This window comes from Heterodontus francisci, chromosome 13 (assembly GCF_036365525.1).
Source record: "Heterodontus francisci isolate sHetFra1 chromosome 13, sHetFra1.hap1, whole genome shotgun sequence".
In the NCBI taxonomy this organism is placed as follows: domain Eukaryota; kingdom Metazoa; phylum Chordata; class Chondrichthyes; order Heterodontiformes; family Heterodontidae; genus Heterodontus; species Heterodontus francisci.
Genome location: NC_090383.1, coordinates 16614326 through 16632068, shown reverse-complemented (window position 1 = coordinate 16632068; position 17743 = coordinate 16614326). Strand labels below are relative to the sequence as shown.

The following is a 17743-nucleotide window of genomic DNA, read 5'->3' as shown; positions in this document are numbered from 1 at the left end:
AATACCCACCATCTGAATACAATTAACACCCAACTGAGATACAACTAACAGATTCCCTCTCGCAAAATGAATAGACTTTATATGTATAAACAAAGTATTTAAAAAAAATTAACGACTCCCATACTCTGTACAAAGCATTGCATTGTGAGACAACCCTATTCCAGGACTCTTAACAATTTCTTTGCACATGCACATCTTTTTGTAAAATAATCAGTTAGTTAATGGCTTGCATCCACCATTTAAGTTTAGACATTTCCTTTCTCGTGAGCATTTGATTCAAGCTGGCAAGGTCAATCCATAATCTTTTCTCACTCTCAGTTTTCATATAGTGTACATTTTTCCTAAATGAACAATTAGCTACATTACATTCAATGAGTATACCATCATCAGTACTCCCATTTTACAGGATGTCACTTAAGATATTTGTCAAATAAAATTCCATGTCCACTGCCTCCACATAAGCCTGTGTTACAGCAGCCGGAGTACATTTAACACCCTTTTTATTTGCTTAGTTTCCCAAGCTAAAGGACAACATTCCCATTCTCAACCATAAGAAGTACTATGAAACCAGCTATACTAGAATACCAATCAGGAAGATTAGCATGTGAAGCGTTGCTAAAGATAACTAGCTTCATGTTCCTTGTGTCACATCAGGATGGGAACTTAATCGCATATTTTTCCAGATTTAACTTTTGCAATGTTTTATTTGCCCTTCAAATCCTCTCTCCCTTGGGAGTGTTTCATCAAAGTACTTAACTCCAACACATCAAAACTGGCATCTGGCCTAGTCTGAGTGCACAACTAGTTCAACTGACCAATCAAGCTTCTCAATTGCTCTGCCTCTTCTTTAGATATAACATTACTTTTCTGTGATGACCTATTACGACTATCCGGGATGGGAGTAAAACACTCTTAATAATTGACATAAAGTTATACCATAACTACTTTTCTTAATAGCTAATCCAATATACTTAAAAAGCTCCACAAGCCTGACTCTCCATTTTATATTCTACTCTGATCTCATTAATGATGCTTTTCTCCAATTCCACAGTACCACCCCATATGAAATCATCAGCATGCATCATGAAGATGCCTGAAACTTTTCCTTCATGGTACCAATGAAACAATGCAGGATCTGCTTTTAGTTGAACATAACCTATTTTCAGCAAACAGATCTCACCGAAAAATACCATACCCCAGAAACATCATTCAGACTACAGGCTCATTTGTTGAGTTTCCATAGTTTTCCTTCTGCAACTGCTGCATCTTTGGGCAGTTTCAGAAATACTTCCCTCTGAAAAGTATTGCCCTACAGAAATGTGGCTTTTATGCCAGTTGCTCTAGGCTTCCATACATATGTGGCCAAAAGAGGCGAAAAGATTTTTAAGATTATTTTTCCAGCAGCAGGAGAGTCCATTTTAACATCTGTATTAGCCAGTTTCTCTTTCAAACCCCCAGTAACTAACCTCGCTTTAATCTTGTGCGTCCCATCTGCAAGGACGTTTTCAGTACAAACCTACCTATGCAGCAAAGCTGGTTCATCTTTATCTGGTACCTCAGAATAAACTTCAAATTCTCTCCAACTATCCAACTCCCTTTGTTTTGCCTCTCCTACACATTTATGTTCAAGTTTATTGGCAGCCACCAAAACTTCATGATCATGAGGACTTCTACTTCAGTTATGTGACTGTTCTGTGGTATTTATTTCATTAGCTGATCTACTCAAGCTATGGCCTGTACTGACTGTAGGGACTTCAACTGCAAGATCTCTGTCCTGTACTATCAGAGGCTCTTTCTGTAGTTTGTGATTGTTTTCTGACATAAGAATCACCATCACTTGTACTGAACTTCCTTACTTTCCACTATTTCACCCCATTCTACCAGTGTATGAACCTCACTTCTTGGCCATCATTCTCAACATCTCAACTTTCAACCAAAATTTAAACTTACTAGTAGCTTTTGATGCATGTTCCACAATTGTCACATCTCTCCATTCATTAGTCCTCTCTGGATCAGATGTCGCCCATGTACCCACTGTGGGCAATAGTGCTATGGATGTGATAGCTCTATCATTATCACTCACATTACCATTATCCAGCATTCTGTTCGTCAGGCCCCTCTTCATAAAAAAATGAACATTTGAGGTACATGGTGCCTCATTTATTTCTATCAGTCGCCCAGCGGCTGAGATTTTATAATGAATTCCAATTAATCGTGAGGAATGAACCTTTTGATTGCTGTGTTTGATAAACACTGTATTACCATCATGGCCTATTACATTACCAGGGTCTTTCATTCCCTATGACCTCCTCTTTTACAGTGTGCCAAATATTCTAAATTGAACTCTATCTTAGATGATCTAATGTAACGCCTCAGGGCTCCACAAATTTTCTCTGATACCTCAGCCTTGATAAAAAGCCTGTCTCTCTGCATGCAAAGCATTTAAATGCTCATAAAAAATGTAACTAATTGCTTTGTAGAACAGGATGTTTATCACAAAGAACAGAAGGCAATTTGGGATTGCATCCATGGACTAGTTGGTAAGGACTACATCCTCCAACCATCTGCAGAGAATTCTTTGCATGAACTGCCCATGATAGAGCCCTTGATAATTTTCACACAGGTTGATCAGCCAAAATTTTACACACCTTGTCATCAATCACCGCATGATTCCTTTCATAAAGACCATTGCTGAAAGGACTCTCAGCTGCTGTATTCATAACAATGATATTCTTACACATATCTCTGAACCAATTTGCAAATTCACCTCTATTATCAGTCCAGTTCCGATCCATTTTCCATAATTTTATCTTTAATAACTTTCTTGTCCTTATATATTAGTGTAGAAATACTAATTCTTGTAGCCAGATTGATATGAAGATGAAAATATTTCTGTCATTGTCCCACACCTTTGGATCCATGGTAACTACATCCTTAAAGTTATGTGCCATTGGAAGGTTCACAATAGGACATGGGGTCATCCTTCAATACCTCTTACAGATCTCACTAATCTCTTTTATTAGCTTTGCATACTTTAGTTTTAGTTTTTAGTTTTAGAGATACAGCACTGAAACAGGCCCTTCGGCCCACCGAGTCTGTGCCGACCATCAACCACCCATTTATACTAATCCTGCACTAATCCCATATTACTACCACATCCCCACCTGTCCCTATATTTCCCTACCACCTACCTATACTAGGGGCAATTTATAATGGCCAATTAACCTATCAACCTGCAAGTCTTTGGCATGTGGGAGGAAACCGGAGCACCCGGAGGAAACCCACGCAGACACAGGGAGAACTTGCAAACTCCACACAGGCAGTACCCAGAATTGAACCCGGGTCACTGGAGCTGTGAGGCTGCGGTGCTAACCACTGCGCCACTGTGCTGCCACCTGTGCCGTACTCTGCAACAACTACACCAGCATTTTTTAGCAGAGTTTTTAACCATTGACAAGTAGGGTGAGAAAATTGTCTGTGTAGTTTAAAAAAAAATAATTCTCCCTTATCCTTGTCACCTGATGCTGTTAATACTTGCCTGATGAAAAACATTAGCTTTTGTTAAGGGGATAAAATATTGTCATGATAGGGTAAACTGCAGGTCAACCACTTTCCAAAAAAAAAAAATTGCCTTTTTGTGTTCCATGTCAAGTTTCATGTGTGTCTTTTTCATATAAGGTTTACTCAATAGTATAGGCATCTCACTAGAGACTACAGAAACACTTATAAAATGGTTTACACCAGGTTATTTACATGAAATTACCACTCTCTTGAGTGACCTCAAGGTGTTCATCACTAAACCTAAAGCAAGTAGTATTCTTGTATTCCTTAACCTTGTGTCAATCATTACTACTTAGTGAATCGAGATAGCGTTTTAATCTATCCTATATACCATTGACGTACAGGTACTATCTAATACTGCACAATTTAAAGAGTCCGCAACATTCATGACAGGCTTAAAACTCCTTGTGACCAGTATAATCTGTTCAGATTCATCATTATTTTTCCCTTCTTCCTCAGAACTATTTTCTTTTTGCATCATTTAAAAGGCTCCGCCTCTTCCCTCTGGTCAATTAGCCGTATAATGCTTAGAGTCACATATATAACATGCATTAACTTCTCCTTGGCATTTCTGGAATTAATTTGTCCATTATTACTGTTGCAATTTTGTCTTGTGTCAATATAACTGGATTTGGTATTCGTGATTTCATCACCAGTTTGCTTGTCTTTAATCCTTCCATTATATGGATGCCTGTATTCGGTAACTGGAATATTTTGAAACCTGGTTATCTTTGAATCTTCTATTCTTTGTATCACAGCAGAATGCCTCATTTGTTCCATGAAGGCTGAAGGGAATGACTGCTTCACCAGGAACTTTTTTTTAAGGCAACAGACATCTAATCCAGCAGAGTCTTCTTCTCTAAGAACTGAATGCCAGTTAGGACCAGTTGTCTGAGCATATGGCAAACTCTAGCACAATCTAGCAATTTAAACACTAGTACTGATCCAAGACTTCCCAAGTTGAACCTTGTCAATTTTTTGTACAACTTCTTATAGTCCATGAACTACTCTTAATATATGGAATCACTGCCCACTTTCCAAAAGTTATCAAATTCTGACCAGGCCTCATAAGCATTTAACAGGTCATCTTTCTTGTAGATTTCATCCAGGAATTCTATTGGAGTGACCAAACCTTCATCACTATCCAACTGAGTGGCATCCATCTCAGAAAAGACCTTACTTCTCATTTCATACTTCTCATCTAGAGCTTGAGCACAAAAACCAAGGCTCACCCTCCACTGTAGTACTGAGGGAGTGCTGTCCTGTCTTTCGGATGAGATGTTAAACCAAGGCCCCATCTGCTTGCTCGGGTGAATGTAAAAGATCCCATGGCACTATTTTGAAGAAGAGGAGGGGCTTTTTTTCCACATGTCCTGGCCAATATTTGTCTCTCAATATTTGTCACAAAACAGATTATCTGGTCATTATCACATTGCTGTCTGTGGGTGTTTGCTGTGCACATACTGGCTGCCACGTTTTTCTGCATTACAACAGTGACGACACTTCAAAAGGTACTTCATTGGCTGTTGTTGTGTTGAGTTCTCAACACAAATGTACCAAACAATCTGAGGCTGAATGGTAAATTGAATGAAGGGTTCTTTATTGCAAAATAACAGAATGACAGAAGAGCTCGAAGATACATGTGCTGACTGTTGACTAACACTGCTCCAACAACTATATACATATTGGCTTGCATCACTTCCTGTGATGATGTATACTAAACTATTTATATATTCAACGGTATGTTATCTAGTACTCAAGCAGTTAAAGCAATATCAAAACAGCTGTAAAGTGCTTTGAGACGTCCGGTGGTCATGAAAGCTGCTATGATCACACAGCGGCCTGCCACTTAACATATTAGAGGAACAGGTCCCATCCTATTGAAGGACGGGGGGTGGGCTCCGAGGCACTGATGGTGGCGTCAGATGACTGCAATGCAGGTGCTGGTGCCATTTTTAAAACATTGCCTGCCCTGCTTGTACTGCTGCCTTTCAGTGAGGCAGTGAACCTGAAGTGCTGCTGAACCCCTCTGCTGTTGTTTCTAAATCCCAGACCCCCCGCACCACTGTTGCTGTTGGATTATAAACTGCTGGGACCCCCTGCACCACTTTTGCTGCTGCATTTTAAACTGCTGTGTCTCTCTGCGCTACTGTTGCTGCTGCATTTTAAACTACTGGGCCCTTCTGCACCACTGTTGCAGCTGTTGCTGTAGCTGGAACTCCTTGCACCCCTACACCACTGCTGTTGACCATTTGGATGGAGCAGGAACGAACTGGGAGCATGACCAAGGCAAGACTCTGGGTGGCACCATTGTTTACCGATGATGCCCTGGAAATTCTCCTCCAGGCTGCAAGGGAAAGGTGGGAGGTCCTCTTGCCAAGGGATGGCAAGAAGAGATCCTCCTGCCTGACCAAGCAAGCCTGGATGGGGATTGCAAAGGAGGTCAGCAGGAAGGGGTCACCCCACAGAACTGGATCCAGTGTCGCAAGAGGGTCACTGAACACCTTCGCTTCCTAAGGTGAGCCTTCCATACTTCTCTCCTCATTGGAGCTTGCATGTGGCTACATGGGAGGGAGCATGACATAGGGAGGGAGTGATCATAAAAGCAGTGGCAAGGGGGTTTGACATCGCCACATCCTGCCAGATGCATCGCTGAATCTCGGTGACAGGTGCTTTCTTTCGCAGTTCACCCCTTACGTCCCCTGAGAGCGGATGGGGGAGCAGCCATGTAGGAAACCCCATCAGGGGATGAGGTGCTGCCACTAGCATAACTTCTGTTGCTCTTACTGCAAAATCTAACTATGTCCCTCTTTCCGCTTGCAGGCAAAACAGGCTTATAACAGCAGGGAGACCTCGAGGACTGTCAGTGGGATCCCCGATGTGCGGCCTTTGACATCAACTGAGGAGGAGGCTCTGAAGCTAGCGGGGGGCCCAAGGCGGCTGTGCAGTCATGGAGAGTAAGATTGGAGTGTCCACATCAGAGAGTGAATGAGGAGACATTGTGTTCATGTGTCTTGCACCACAGTTCTGGAGATCCACATCATGCATGGCTGGCATGAGGAGATCTGAATAACCCAACTCACAAATGTTTTTATTCTCACATTCAGGTCGTCATATGTCAGAGACAAGTGCAGCTGCTGCAATGGGGGCCTGCCGTCTACCTCTGAGGAAGAAGAGGAGCAGTCAGAGGATGCACAATCTCATCATTCTCTTGCACCTTCCACCAGCACAGATACTTTCACCTCAGTGGGTGTACGCTCGGGATTAGATTCAGGCTGGTAAGAGCACCACACACACCTGAGCAGCTGACGGGGGCTGTGACAGCCGAGGCCTCTGACGTCGGAGGACCGTGGGTGGCCAGGCCTTTGCTGAGCTCCCGGCTGATGCGGCCCTCTATTGTCGGCAGCATAGGGCATGCTGGAGTTGCAGAAAGAGGTAAGGAAACATCTGGCAGAGCTGCCAGAGGCCATGCTAGTCATGCATGGATGATGGAGGAGTCCATCCGTGCAATGAGTGATGCCATGTGTCAGGCATCTGAGCACATGGCTTCCTCTAGTAAGAGGTTGGCGACCATCATGGAGAGCCAGATCCTACAGACACACGCAGACCTGCACACCATCACCTTGGCCATAAGCTCAACGCAGCAATGGCAAGTTGAGAGAACAATGAGGCACCTGGAGTCTTCTCCAGGTCCTTGTCCTACTATGGTCAACAAGGAGGTTCAAGTTAGCCTTGAAAGGGAGGAGATGCTGGCCACATCTAGGGGCACCCCTCGGGGCTCTCTGAGTGTGGACAGTGGCTCCTCAGCACCTCCACCTGTGAGCCCAGCTCCAGTAACCGTGACAACTGATGAATCCCCTGCACCTCTGCAGGAAACCCCTCAGCCAGCTGGGGCCCTCCAGGCCTCAGGCACCCAGAGGGCATCCACCAAAGTCCTCCAGGCCAAGGGCTAGCTTGAGCAGCAGCCTGCCTCCACCTCACCTGCCAGTGCAGGGGGTCACACAGCGTAGAAGCTCGCGAAAATGTAAAAAGAGCACTTAGACGCACGAGGGGCTTCATGGATGTATAATTGTGGCCTTTGTATTGTTTTCTACAACTGGTGTCATAGAGCTCACATTCATTGTTGTAAAATGTTCATTCTTTCATGCCTGAATTGTGAAATACCGCCTTCACCCTCGCTCATTCAATGGACTGCTAGTGTAGCACAGGCTACGTTTGGTAAACGTCTCAGATGTGTCAGAGCACATGGTGAAGCTGGGTGCTAGGCACTGAATCAAGATAGAAAGAAAGTGACAGGCAGAATACAGTGAAATGAGTTTTTATTGAGTTCACATTGAGAGGTCTTCATGGTGGCAGAAAATACGTATGTATGAGATTGTCGCTTGCCTCCCTTGCATGTCTCTCAATGGCCTTGGGCTCCAGTGCAATGGAATCAATATCCAATGCTGCCTGCTCAATAGCCTCCTCCACATCCTCTTTGTTGGATGAGGACTGGTGATCAATAATGTCCTCTTGATGCAAGGCCTGCCCCCTCTGCTGTGCTAGATTGTGCAGACCACCACAATACACAAGACCCTCACTGGGGCATACTGAAGCCCTCCACCGGATCAATCGAGGCACTAGAATCACATCTTCGGCAGTCCAAGTGCCTGCTCAGTGAAAGCTCTAATGGACCTTTGGCAGATGCTGTACTTCTCCTCTGCTGCAGTGCGAGGGTCCCTCACAGGCATTGGTAGCCATGTCTTCAATGGGTAGCCCTTTTCCCTGAGAATCCATCCCTAAAGGCGAGCAGTGGGCCTGAAAAGCTGTGGCACCTGGGTCTGTTGAAGTATGTAGGCATCATGGCTGCTTGCCAGGAAGCGGGTACACACCTGCAGGAAATGCTTTCGTTGGTCGCAAACATTGAACGTTGATGAAATAGAAGCTCTTCCTATTGATGAAGGCCGCTGGCTACTCTGTGGGAGCCTTAATGGCCACATGTGCGTCAATGACACCTTGCACCTGGGGGAATCCATCAAAGGCTCCGAATCCGATGGCCCTCTCCGCCTGACTGTCAGGGTCGGTCTGGTACTGCATATAGTCGCTGGCCCATTTGAACAGGGCGTTGGTCACCTCCTTGATGCAGCGGTGGGCTGCTGGCTGGAAGATTCCATCCATGACACCAGTGAATCCCTGGAAAGAGCTAGACACATAGAAGTTGAGTGCCATGGTGATCTTCAGGGCCATGGGCATTGGGTGTCCATCGAAGCCCATAGGTTGCAACTCGTCCTGCACCAAGACGCATAAGTCAGTGACGGCCTTCCTGGAGAGCTGCAGTCTTCGCTGACACTGCTGCTCGGACAGTTGGAGATAGCTGAGTCGAGTCAGGTAGATTCTCTGGCTGCGGGTAGCCACTTCTTGGCGTGGCCAACTGCTTCTGCTCTTCTATTGGCGCTTCACGGGCAGGCGCAGCTACATCCTGGCCCTCCCTCCCTCAGCCGCTGCTGCGCAGCACCGGGGTCCAGAAAGACGGGGTGTATGAGACCCATGCCAACTGATCAGTACCTCTCCAGAGATGAACTTGCCTTGGCACCTTCCCATTGCTACTCCCCTGAGAATACACACTAATGTCCCTCAGTGCCCAGCACTCAATGCAGTGCCTACCGAATCCTTGCACCCAACAAGGGCGGCGCAGTGGTGAGCACCGCAGCCTCACAGCTCCAGCGACCCGGGTTCGGTTCTGGGTACTGCCTGTGCGGAGTTTGCAAGTTCTCCCTGTGACCGCGTGCGTTTCCGCCGGGTGCTCCGGTTTCCTCCTACAGCCAAAGACTTGCAGGTTGATAGATAAATTGGCCATTGTAAATTGCCCCTAGTGTAGGTAGGTGGTAGGAGAATTGAGGGACGGTGGGGATGTGGTAGGGAAGATGGGATTAATGTAGGATTAGTATAAATGGGTGGTTGATGGTCGGCACATACTCAGTGAGCCGAAGGGTCGGTTTCAGTGTTGTATCTCTCTATGGCTCTAATGAGCGTAGCCGTGCAGAGTGCCCAGTACTACAGGCCGACAATGGCTTCTGCTCCGCGCTCTTCCTTTATCCACTGGTCCCCATGACCGCCTTCCCACGTCCTCAATGCCCCCACCTTTAAACAGCTGGGGATCAGAGGCATGAGACCCCCAGGTCCCTTTGACTAAATTCAACCCCCCCCCCGCCCTCCAGAAAATTGTGATCACTTCAGTGCAAAAATATAACTAACTGTTCAGCAATTTAAATTACAGTGCCACTGGAACTGACATCACAACGTTGGGTTTCTGAGCGAGCGTGTCCGTCATGATTTCTCTGCCCCTCCAACCCCCCAAACCCCACTCCTCCACCCCTGCTCCTGCTGACCAAACAAAATTCAGCCCTCAGAGTGTGTGACTTCCACTAAGCAGTCACCTTCATCCTCCTGAACCACCTCCTGAGGTACACTTGAGGGCTCTGTGGGAGATTAAAGGCATGAATTAGAACTGTCATGTAAGAATGTTTTAAGTAATTCTAATACACATGATCATATTTCATTGGTTGCTGACACTGTCAACATGAGTGAGTGTTGTATGCCATGTTTAATTCTGTCACAAGGTAGCTGGGAAGCTCCCATCTCTCCATCTCCAATGGGCAGGCATTCAAGACCATGCTAATCACCAATGCAGCCTCCTCTGCAGATGTTAGTAGCAAAATTGCTGGAGGAACACCTCTGATTCTTTGCCTCTCCTTGGTGTTATGTGCTGTCTTCTGTAAGGTGGGAAAGAAGAGATCTATGAGTAAGTGTAATGGAATGAGTTGAACAGATAGATGGACAACATTTGTTGAGTGTGGCTATGAGCAAGAGAAATAACACGACAGTAAGATGCAGGTTAGTGCCAGTGGAGGATGGCCAGATGGGGATATGAGGAACTGCAGTCTGAGAAGGATAGATGTGCCTGCAAGGTAAGTTGGTGGGAGGGGTAATATACTGGAGTAGGCTTGAGAAGTCAGAGCGAGGGAGTTGGTGTGATACACACATTAGGATGTAATTGAATGTGCCACTGTACTCACCTTTCATACCCTAATTAAAACATTAAACATTGAAGCTAGGAACATGGCAGCACACTCCTGCTGCTCACCTCTCGAGAAATTTCAGCCAAGCTTACCTGCTTTCAGTAGCAGGCTTATTCCTTCTTGTTGGTAGGGCCGTAGCTCCCTATGGGCCCTTACAGCCTGCAGCATCAGATCCAAGAAGGTATCAGTAAAGCAAGGTGCACACTTGTCACGGTGGAACTCAAATAGGACAATCATTTCTTTTGTTTTCCCACCTCCAGAATCCATCAAATGTCATCTTTGCAGTGTCCCTTTAAATAGTGGCTTTCAAATCGACTCATGCAGGTCGGTATCAATGTTCCCTTTAAGCTGCATGGCTGCACAGCAACCCGAAAGTTCCCACGTAGGCCACACACAAGTTGATCCCTTTAAAGTATCGCACATGCGCAGCCATGCAAAAAAATTTGAAGGGACTGCACACTGAAACAAATCTCTCACACCTGCTTACGCTAGTTGGTTGGAAATCCGGAAGTCAGATGCAAAAACAGTTGTGGGGTTAAAAAGCCACTGACAGATGTGCTGCACATACTTCTGGGTTTTCCGTATACTACCAGGCTCCCCTGCATTGTCACAATAAAATTCCACTCTGAAGGTATTGGATGAAAATTGAGGTATTCGTACACATGTAAACAGAAGACTTCAAATACCTTATCTATTCGCCTTTCTTGGACTGTGCCTCAAACAATGGCATTTTAAGTTAATTCAATTTTTAAGTATAATAACTGAAAATAGTTCACTGTAAGGCAAGATAATTTCTTGAAATACAGTAGATATCTCACTCTCCCCACATCTCCCATAGTGTAATTTGATATACCACGATCATGCTTTGTTCATGGCTTCCTTATTACTAAAGGTCAGGTGATAGGAAGCATTCGCTTTCTTCATATTCTCAAGTTTGGGAAAGGGGATAGTCTAAAATAAGGTGTATGCTCACTAACATCCAATATCACACTATTACTTTGACCTGATATTTACATTAGCTGATGTATTTTGAACTGATAGAGTTGAATACTGGTAAGCACAAAAATGATTTTCCAATAACCTCTACCAATGTTTCCATAACTTGCTTAAAAAGTAAAAGCACAGTCTCTTCAGTGATACCAGAGAACTTCTGAGTTGGTTGTACAACCTGTATTTCCCCAAAAGCAATTCCATGCTGTTTATCAGTAATTCACATTTGGTATTACAAAATATTAATGTGACAAGTAGTTTGAGGACCTTTCATTCTTTTTAATTAGCTTGACATCACGTCTGATTTATCAATTAGTTTTAGGTCCCTTCCGATCTGTCACAGAGAATTTTGTTGCACCCAAATTTTTGACTTTATGATAGACAAACCTACAATGTTTTCTGTTTACTTCCAGAGTGATTTTCTAGTTTAACTAGTAATGGGCATGTTACCATTCTGCTCTTTATTTTTACCAGGATGGAACTCCAATTCAGGCAATTGTTGCTGAAGTTTTACAGGAAATCGTGGGAATTGCCATCACCAGGAATGAAGAGGTATTGACTAATTTCTACTTTACAAATGTCACTAGAGACACACTAACTACCTGCTGACTGGAGAAACAAGTAAGCCAGTATTTGGGATCTACAAAAGTCCTGTTATTATCTAAGCAAATTTGTGGATTGTTACGACCAAGGCAGGAGGAATGCACTGTTTATTCTAGTCCCACTTCTCCACAGGCCACAAAATATATTTAAATTTTCTCACTTACCGAAACAATCAATCATATACTCTATTTTCCCCCCGAATAAAGCACACCAACTAGGTCTCTTTAATAAACAACAAAATTATCTGTTTATTATAAACCAAGTCTTAACCAATAATAAAGCAAAACATACACACCAATTGCAATATTAAAGCCCCTTATTTATCCTAACCCTCTCTCACACACACACACGTACACGCTAATTAACCGAGAAAAAAAATGGATTTTTGTTTACAGCTATTACAAAGAAATAGAAGGAATAAAAAGAACCCACTTAGGCTGAAAGAAGATATGGAAAGATGTCCTTTGTTTTGGTTAGGCATCCAAAAGGCATGTCGATGGCAGTCACTAGGATCTTCCTAGAATAGTGCTTTCAGGCGATGTTGAAGATCAGTTTGGGTAGGCTTTCTGAGAGATGCAGCTACAGAAGGCTCCAGATAAGTCTTACAGCAGGAAGGCAGCAACAAGGTTTTAGTACCCACACATTCGATGTAAGGTTCCTTCAAAGATGCAAGGTTCCTTCAAATACAGGAGGAAATAGGAAACTGACATGCTGGAAATGCAGGGTTTCTTTTCAAAAGACAGATGAGCTGTTTTTCTGTAATGCAGGCAGAAACACCAACTGCCCTTTTTTAACAGTTCAAATTGAAACAAAAACTTTCCAGAAGTCCAGTCTCATGACATCTATAAATCTTGGCTTGTCACTTCTTTGTAAACATCTCGCCAAGTCAAAAACAACCTCTGCTGGGTTATTTGAAAATAAGTGCCTTCCAGTAACTGTTTACAGTTCAAGTTCAGTCCAAACCTTCTGGTGACCTTCTTTTAAAAAAAACACTCAAAGTTTCAGCATCTTGGAATCCATTTCGGTTTTAAAACACAAATTCTCAAAATTTAACAAAAAGTGGAAACACTTGTAATAGTATGTTTATACAACTTTGAAAGGTTTGCATTTGGAGAATAAGGTGAGAAATATTGAAGGCAATATTAGTTATTTTGGGCAATCACAATCACAACCTCACCATTGTCAGTGTTTGGCTTTGTAAATATTAAACTTGCAATTTATTCCTGTGGAGTTTCTGGCAATATGCAAAATGCTTACTGGCTTGAATTTTGTCTGCCTGCCTGTTTGAAGTGTCACTTGTCAGCAAATATGCTAAAGATTATATTTAAATTATGATAACATAAGCATGTGCTAGATCTTAAATATGTGATTAATTTAAAAATGTATGGCTATTGTAACTTATTTAAAAATGTTATTAAACTATCTAATGTGTAATTACAACCTCACTGTCAGTCCTAATTGGTCTAGTTTGCAGTATTTTCCTCCTAATCTCTCTTTCTATTATACACTGAGAAATGGAGATGGCACAATGTCCCAAAATTCAACGGGTATCATATTGTTTATGGAAAACAAGCACTGTTGCATAATGCAGCATGTACATTAACAGCAGCCCAGTCAGTATTGAAGCATTAATGCCAGTGGAAGTAATGGGGGTAAATAGATTGAGACTGCCCAAATTCATTTTAATGAATTGACCTTGGGTCACAGAGGTGAAGGGCCAATGTTTAACCTACTGCAGTACCCATTTTGCATGTACAACTCGCAATATTTTACGTTGATGATCATGTCAAAAGCATAAGTACACATTATATAGCTGATTTTAATGATCAGTGGTGGCTGTAAACTGATGGTAGACCAATTATACAGCCCACCTAGTTTCCATTCCATTGACTTCAATAGAAAGGAAAATTGGGAGGAGGGGTGGGTGTGTATAACTGTGGCCGATCTGCTACTGCCAGTTTTCCACCACTGCGCAAAGTTAAAATCTTTATGCTCTCCTTATATGTGAACATAATTAAAATTTTCATAAAATGTACCTCACTTATTTTCATGTGTAGTATATTGAAAAGCCATGAATAAATTTGCAGAATGGGCTTGTAATTGGCAGATGAATTTCATTAGAGATAAGTGTGAGGTATTACAGTTTGGTTGGAAGAATATAGAGGCCACATGCTACTTCGAAAATAAGAGCTTAAATGGAGTAAAAGAGCAAAGAGACCTAGGGGTGCAGTTGCACAAATCACTAAAGGTGGCAAAACTTGTTAATAAGCCCTTAGAAAAAGCAAACAAAACCTGGGGTTTCATTTCTACAGGGATAGAACATAGAACAGTACAACACAGTACAGGCCCTTCGGCCCACAATGTTGTGCCGACCCTTTAACCTACTCTAAGATCAAACTACCTACATTCCCTTCATTCTACTATCATCCATGTACCTATCCAAGAGTCGCTTAAATGTCCCTAATGTATCTGCTTCTACTACCACCGCTGGCAGTGCATTCCACGCACCCACCACTCTCTGTGTAAAGAACCTACCTCTGACATCTCCCCTAAACCTTCCTCCAATCACCTTAAAATTATGCCCCCTGGTGATAGCCCTTTCCGCCCTGGGAAAAAGTCTCTGGTTATCCACTCTATCTATGCCTCTCATCATCTTGTACACCTCTATCAAGTCACCTCTCATCCTTCTTCGCTCCAATGAGAAAAGCCCTAGCTCCCTCAACCTTTCTTCATAAGACATGCCCTCCAGTCCAGGCAGCATCCTGGTAAATCTCCTCTGCACCCTCTCTAAAGCTTCCACATCCTTCCTATAATGAGGCGACCAGAACTGAACACAATATTCCAAGTGTGGTCTAACCACACTTAACTATCAACTTGGTGGCAACTTTGAGGGATCTATGGACGTGGACCCCAAGATCCCTCTGTTCCTCTACACTGCCAAGAATCCTGTCTTTAAGCCTGTATTCTGCATTCAAATTCGACCTTCCAAAATGAATCACTTCACACTTTTCCAGGTTGAACTCCATCTGCCACTTCTGAGCCCAGCTCTGCATCCTGTCAATGTCCCGTTGCAACCTACAACAGCCCTTCACACTATCCACAACTCCAGCAACCTTTGTGTCATCGGCAAACTTACTGACCCAGCCTTCCACTTCCTCATCCGAGTCATTTATAAAAATCACAAAGAGCAGAGGTCCCAGAACAGATCCCTGCGGAACACCACTGGTCACCGAGCTCCAGGCTGAATACTTTCCATCTACTACCACCCTCTGTCTTCTATGGGCCAGCCAATTCTGTATCCAGACAGCCAAATTTCCCTGTATCCCATGCCTCCTTACTTTCTGAATGAGCCTACCATGGGGAACCTTATCAAACGCCTTGCTAAAATCCAGAAACACCACATCCACTGCTCTTCCTTCATCAATGTGTTTTGTCACATCCTCAAAGAATTCAATAACGCTTGTGAGGCATGACCTGCCCCTCACAAAGCCATGCTGACTATCTCTAATCAAACTATGCTTTTCCAAATAATCATAAATCCTGTCTCTCAGAATCCTCTCCAATAATTTGCCCACCACCGACGTAAGACTGACTGGTCTGTAATTTCCAGGGTTATCCCTATTCCCTTTCTTGAACAAGGGAATAACATTTGCCACCCTCCAATCATCTGGTACTACTCCAGTGGACAGTGAGGACGCAAAGATCATCGCCAAAGGCGCAGCAATCTCTTCCCTCGCTTCCCGTAATAACCTTGGGTATATCCCGTCTGGCCCCGGGGACTTATCTATCCTCATGTCTTTCAAAATTTCCAGCACATCCTCCTTCTTAACATCAACCTGTTCGAGCATATCAGCCTGTTTCACGCTGTCCTCACAAACGACAAGGTCCCTCTCACTAGTGAATACTGAAGCAAAGTATTCATTAAGGACCTCCCCTACCTCCTCCGACTCCAGGCACAAGTTCCCTCCACTATCCCTGATTGGCCCTACCCTCACACTGGCCATCCTCTTGTTCCTCACATAAGTGTAGAACGCCTTGGGATTTTCCTTAATCCTACCCGCCAAGACTTTTTCATGTCCCGTTCTAGCTCTCCTAAGTCCATTCTTCAGTTCCTTCCTGGCTACCTTGTAACCCTCTAGAGCCCTGTCTGATCCTTGCTTCCTCAACCTTAAGTAAGCTCCCTTCTTCCTCTTGACTAGCTGTTCCACATCTCTTGTCATCCAAGGTTCCTTCACCCTACCATCCCTTCCTTGCCTCATCGGGACAAACCTATCCAGCAGTCGCAGCAAGTGCTCCCTAAACAACCTCCACATTTCTGTCGTGCATTTCCCTGAGAACATCTGTTCACAATTTAAGCTCCCCAGTTCCTGCCTAATAGCATTGTAATTCCCCCTCCCCCAATTAAATATTTTCCCATCCCGTCTGCTCCTATCCCTCTCCATGACTATAGTAAAGGTCAGGGAGTTGTGATCCCTATCACCGAAATGCTCTCCCACCGAGAGATCTGCCACCTGGCCTGGTTCGTTTCCAAGCACCAAATCCAACATAGTCTCCCCTCTAGTTGGCCTATCTACATATTGAGTCAGGAAACCTTCCTGGACACACCTGACAAAATCTGCTCCATCCAAACTATTTGCACAAAGGAGGTTCCAATCAATATTAGGGAAGTTGAAGTCACCCATGACAACAACCCTGTTACTTCTGCACCTTTCCAAAATCTGCCTCCCAATCTGTTCCTCCGTGTCTCTGTTGCTATTGGGGGGTCTATAGAAAACTCCCAATAAAGTGACTGCTCCTTTCCTGTTTCTGACTTCCACCCATACTGACTCAGTAGACAAACCCTCCTTGACGACCTCCCTTTCTGCAGCTGTGATACTATCCCTGATTAACAATGCCACTCCCCCACCTCTTTTACCTCCCTCCCTATTCCTTTTGAAACATCTAAACCCCGGAACATCCAGCATCCATTCCTGCCCCTGTGATATCCAAGTCTCCGTAATGGCCACAACATCGTAGCTCCAAGTACAGATCCATGCTCTAAGTTCATCACCCTTATTCCTGACACTTCTTGTGTTAAAATAGACACACTTCAACCCATTATACTGGCTGCAACTTTGCCCTGTCAACTGTCTAACCTTCCTCACAGACTCTCTACACTCTGTATCTGCCTGTTCAACAGCTGCCCCATCCACTGATCCGTAGTTCCGGTTCCTATCCCCCTGCCAAACTAGTTTAAACCCTCCCGAAGAGCTCTAGCAAACCTCCCGCCCAGGATATTGGTGCCCCTCCAGTTCAGATGCAACCCGTCCTTCTTGTACAGGTCCCACCTTCCCCAGAAGGTATCCCAATGATCCACATATCTGAAGCCCTCCCTCCTACACCAGCTCTGTAGCCACGTGTTCAGCTGCACTCGCTCTCTGTTTCTAGCCTCACTAGCATGTGGCACCGGTATCAATCCTGAGATTACTACTCTGCTCGTCCTGCCTTTTAGCTTCCAACCTAACTCCCTATATTCGCTTTTCAGGTCCTCA

The 17743-nt window shown here is 44.1% G+C and overlaps 1 protein-coding gene across 6 annotated transcripts in view; it reads left to right on the top strand.

Moving 5' to 3' along the window:
* The window catches only part of cfap61 (cilia and flagella associated protein 61), a 271251-nt gene that overhangs the window by 86085 nt on the left and 167423 nt on the right, over positions 1-17743 (top strand). For all 6 annotated transcript variants that reach the window (XM_068044406.1, XM_068044407.1, XM_068044405.1 and 3 more), the window contains one exon: positions 12084-12161. In XM_068044406.1, the coding sequence (XP_067900507.1) occupies positions 12084-12161 (78 nt within the window). The remainder of the gene's footprint in view (positions 1-12083; positions 12162-17743) is intronic.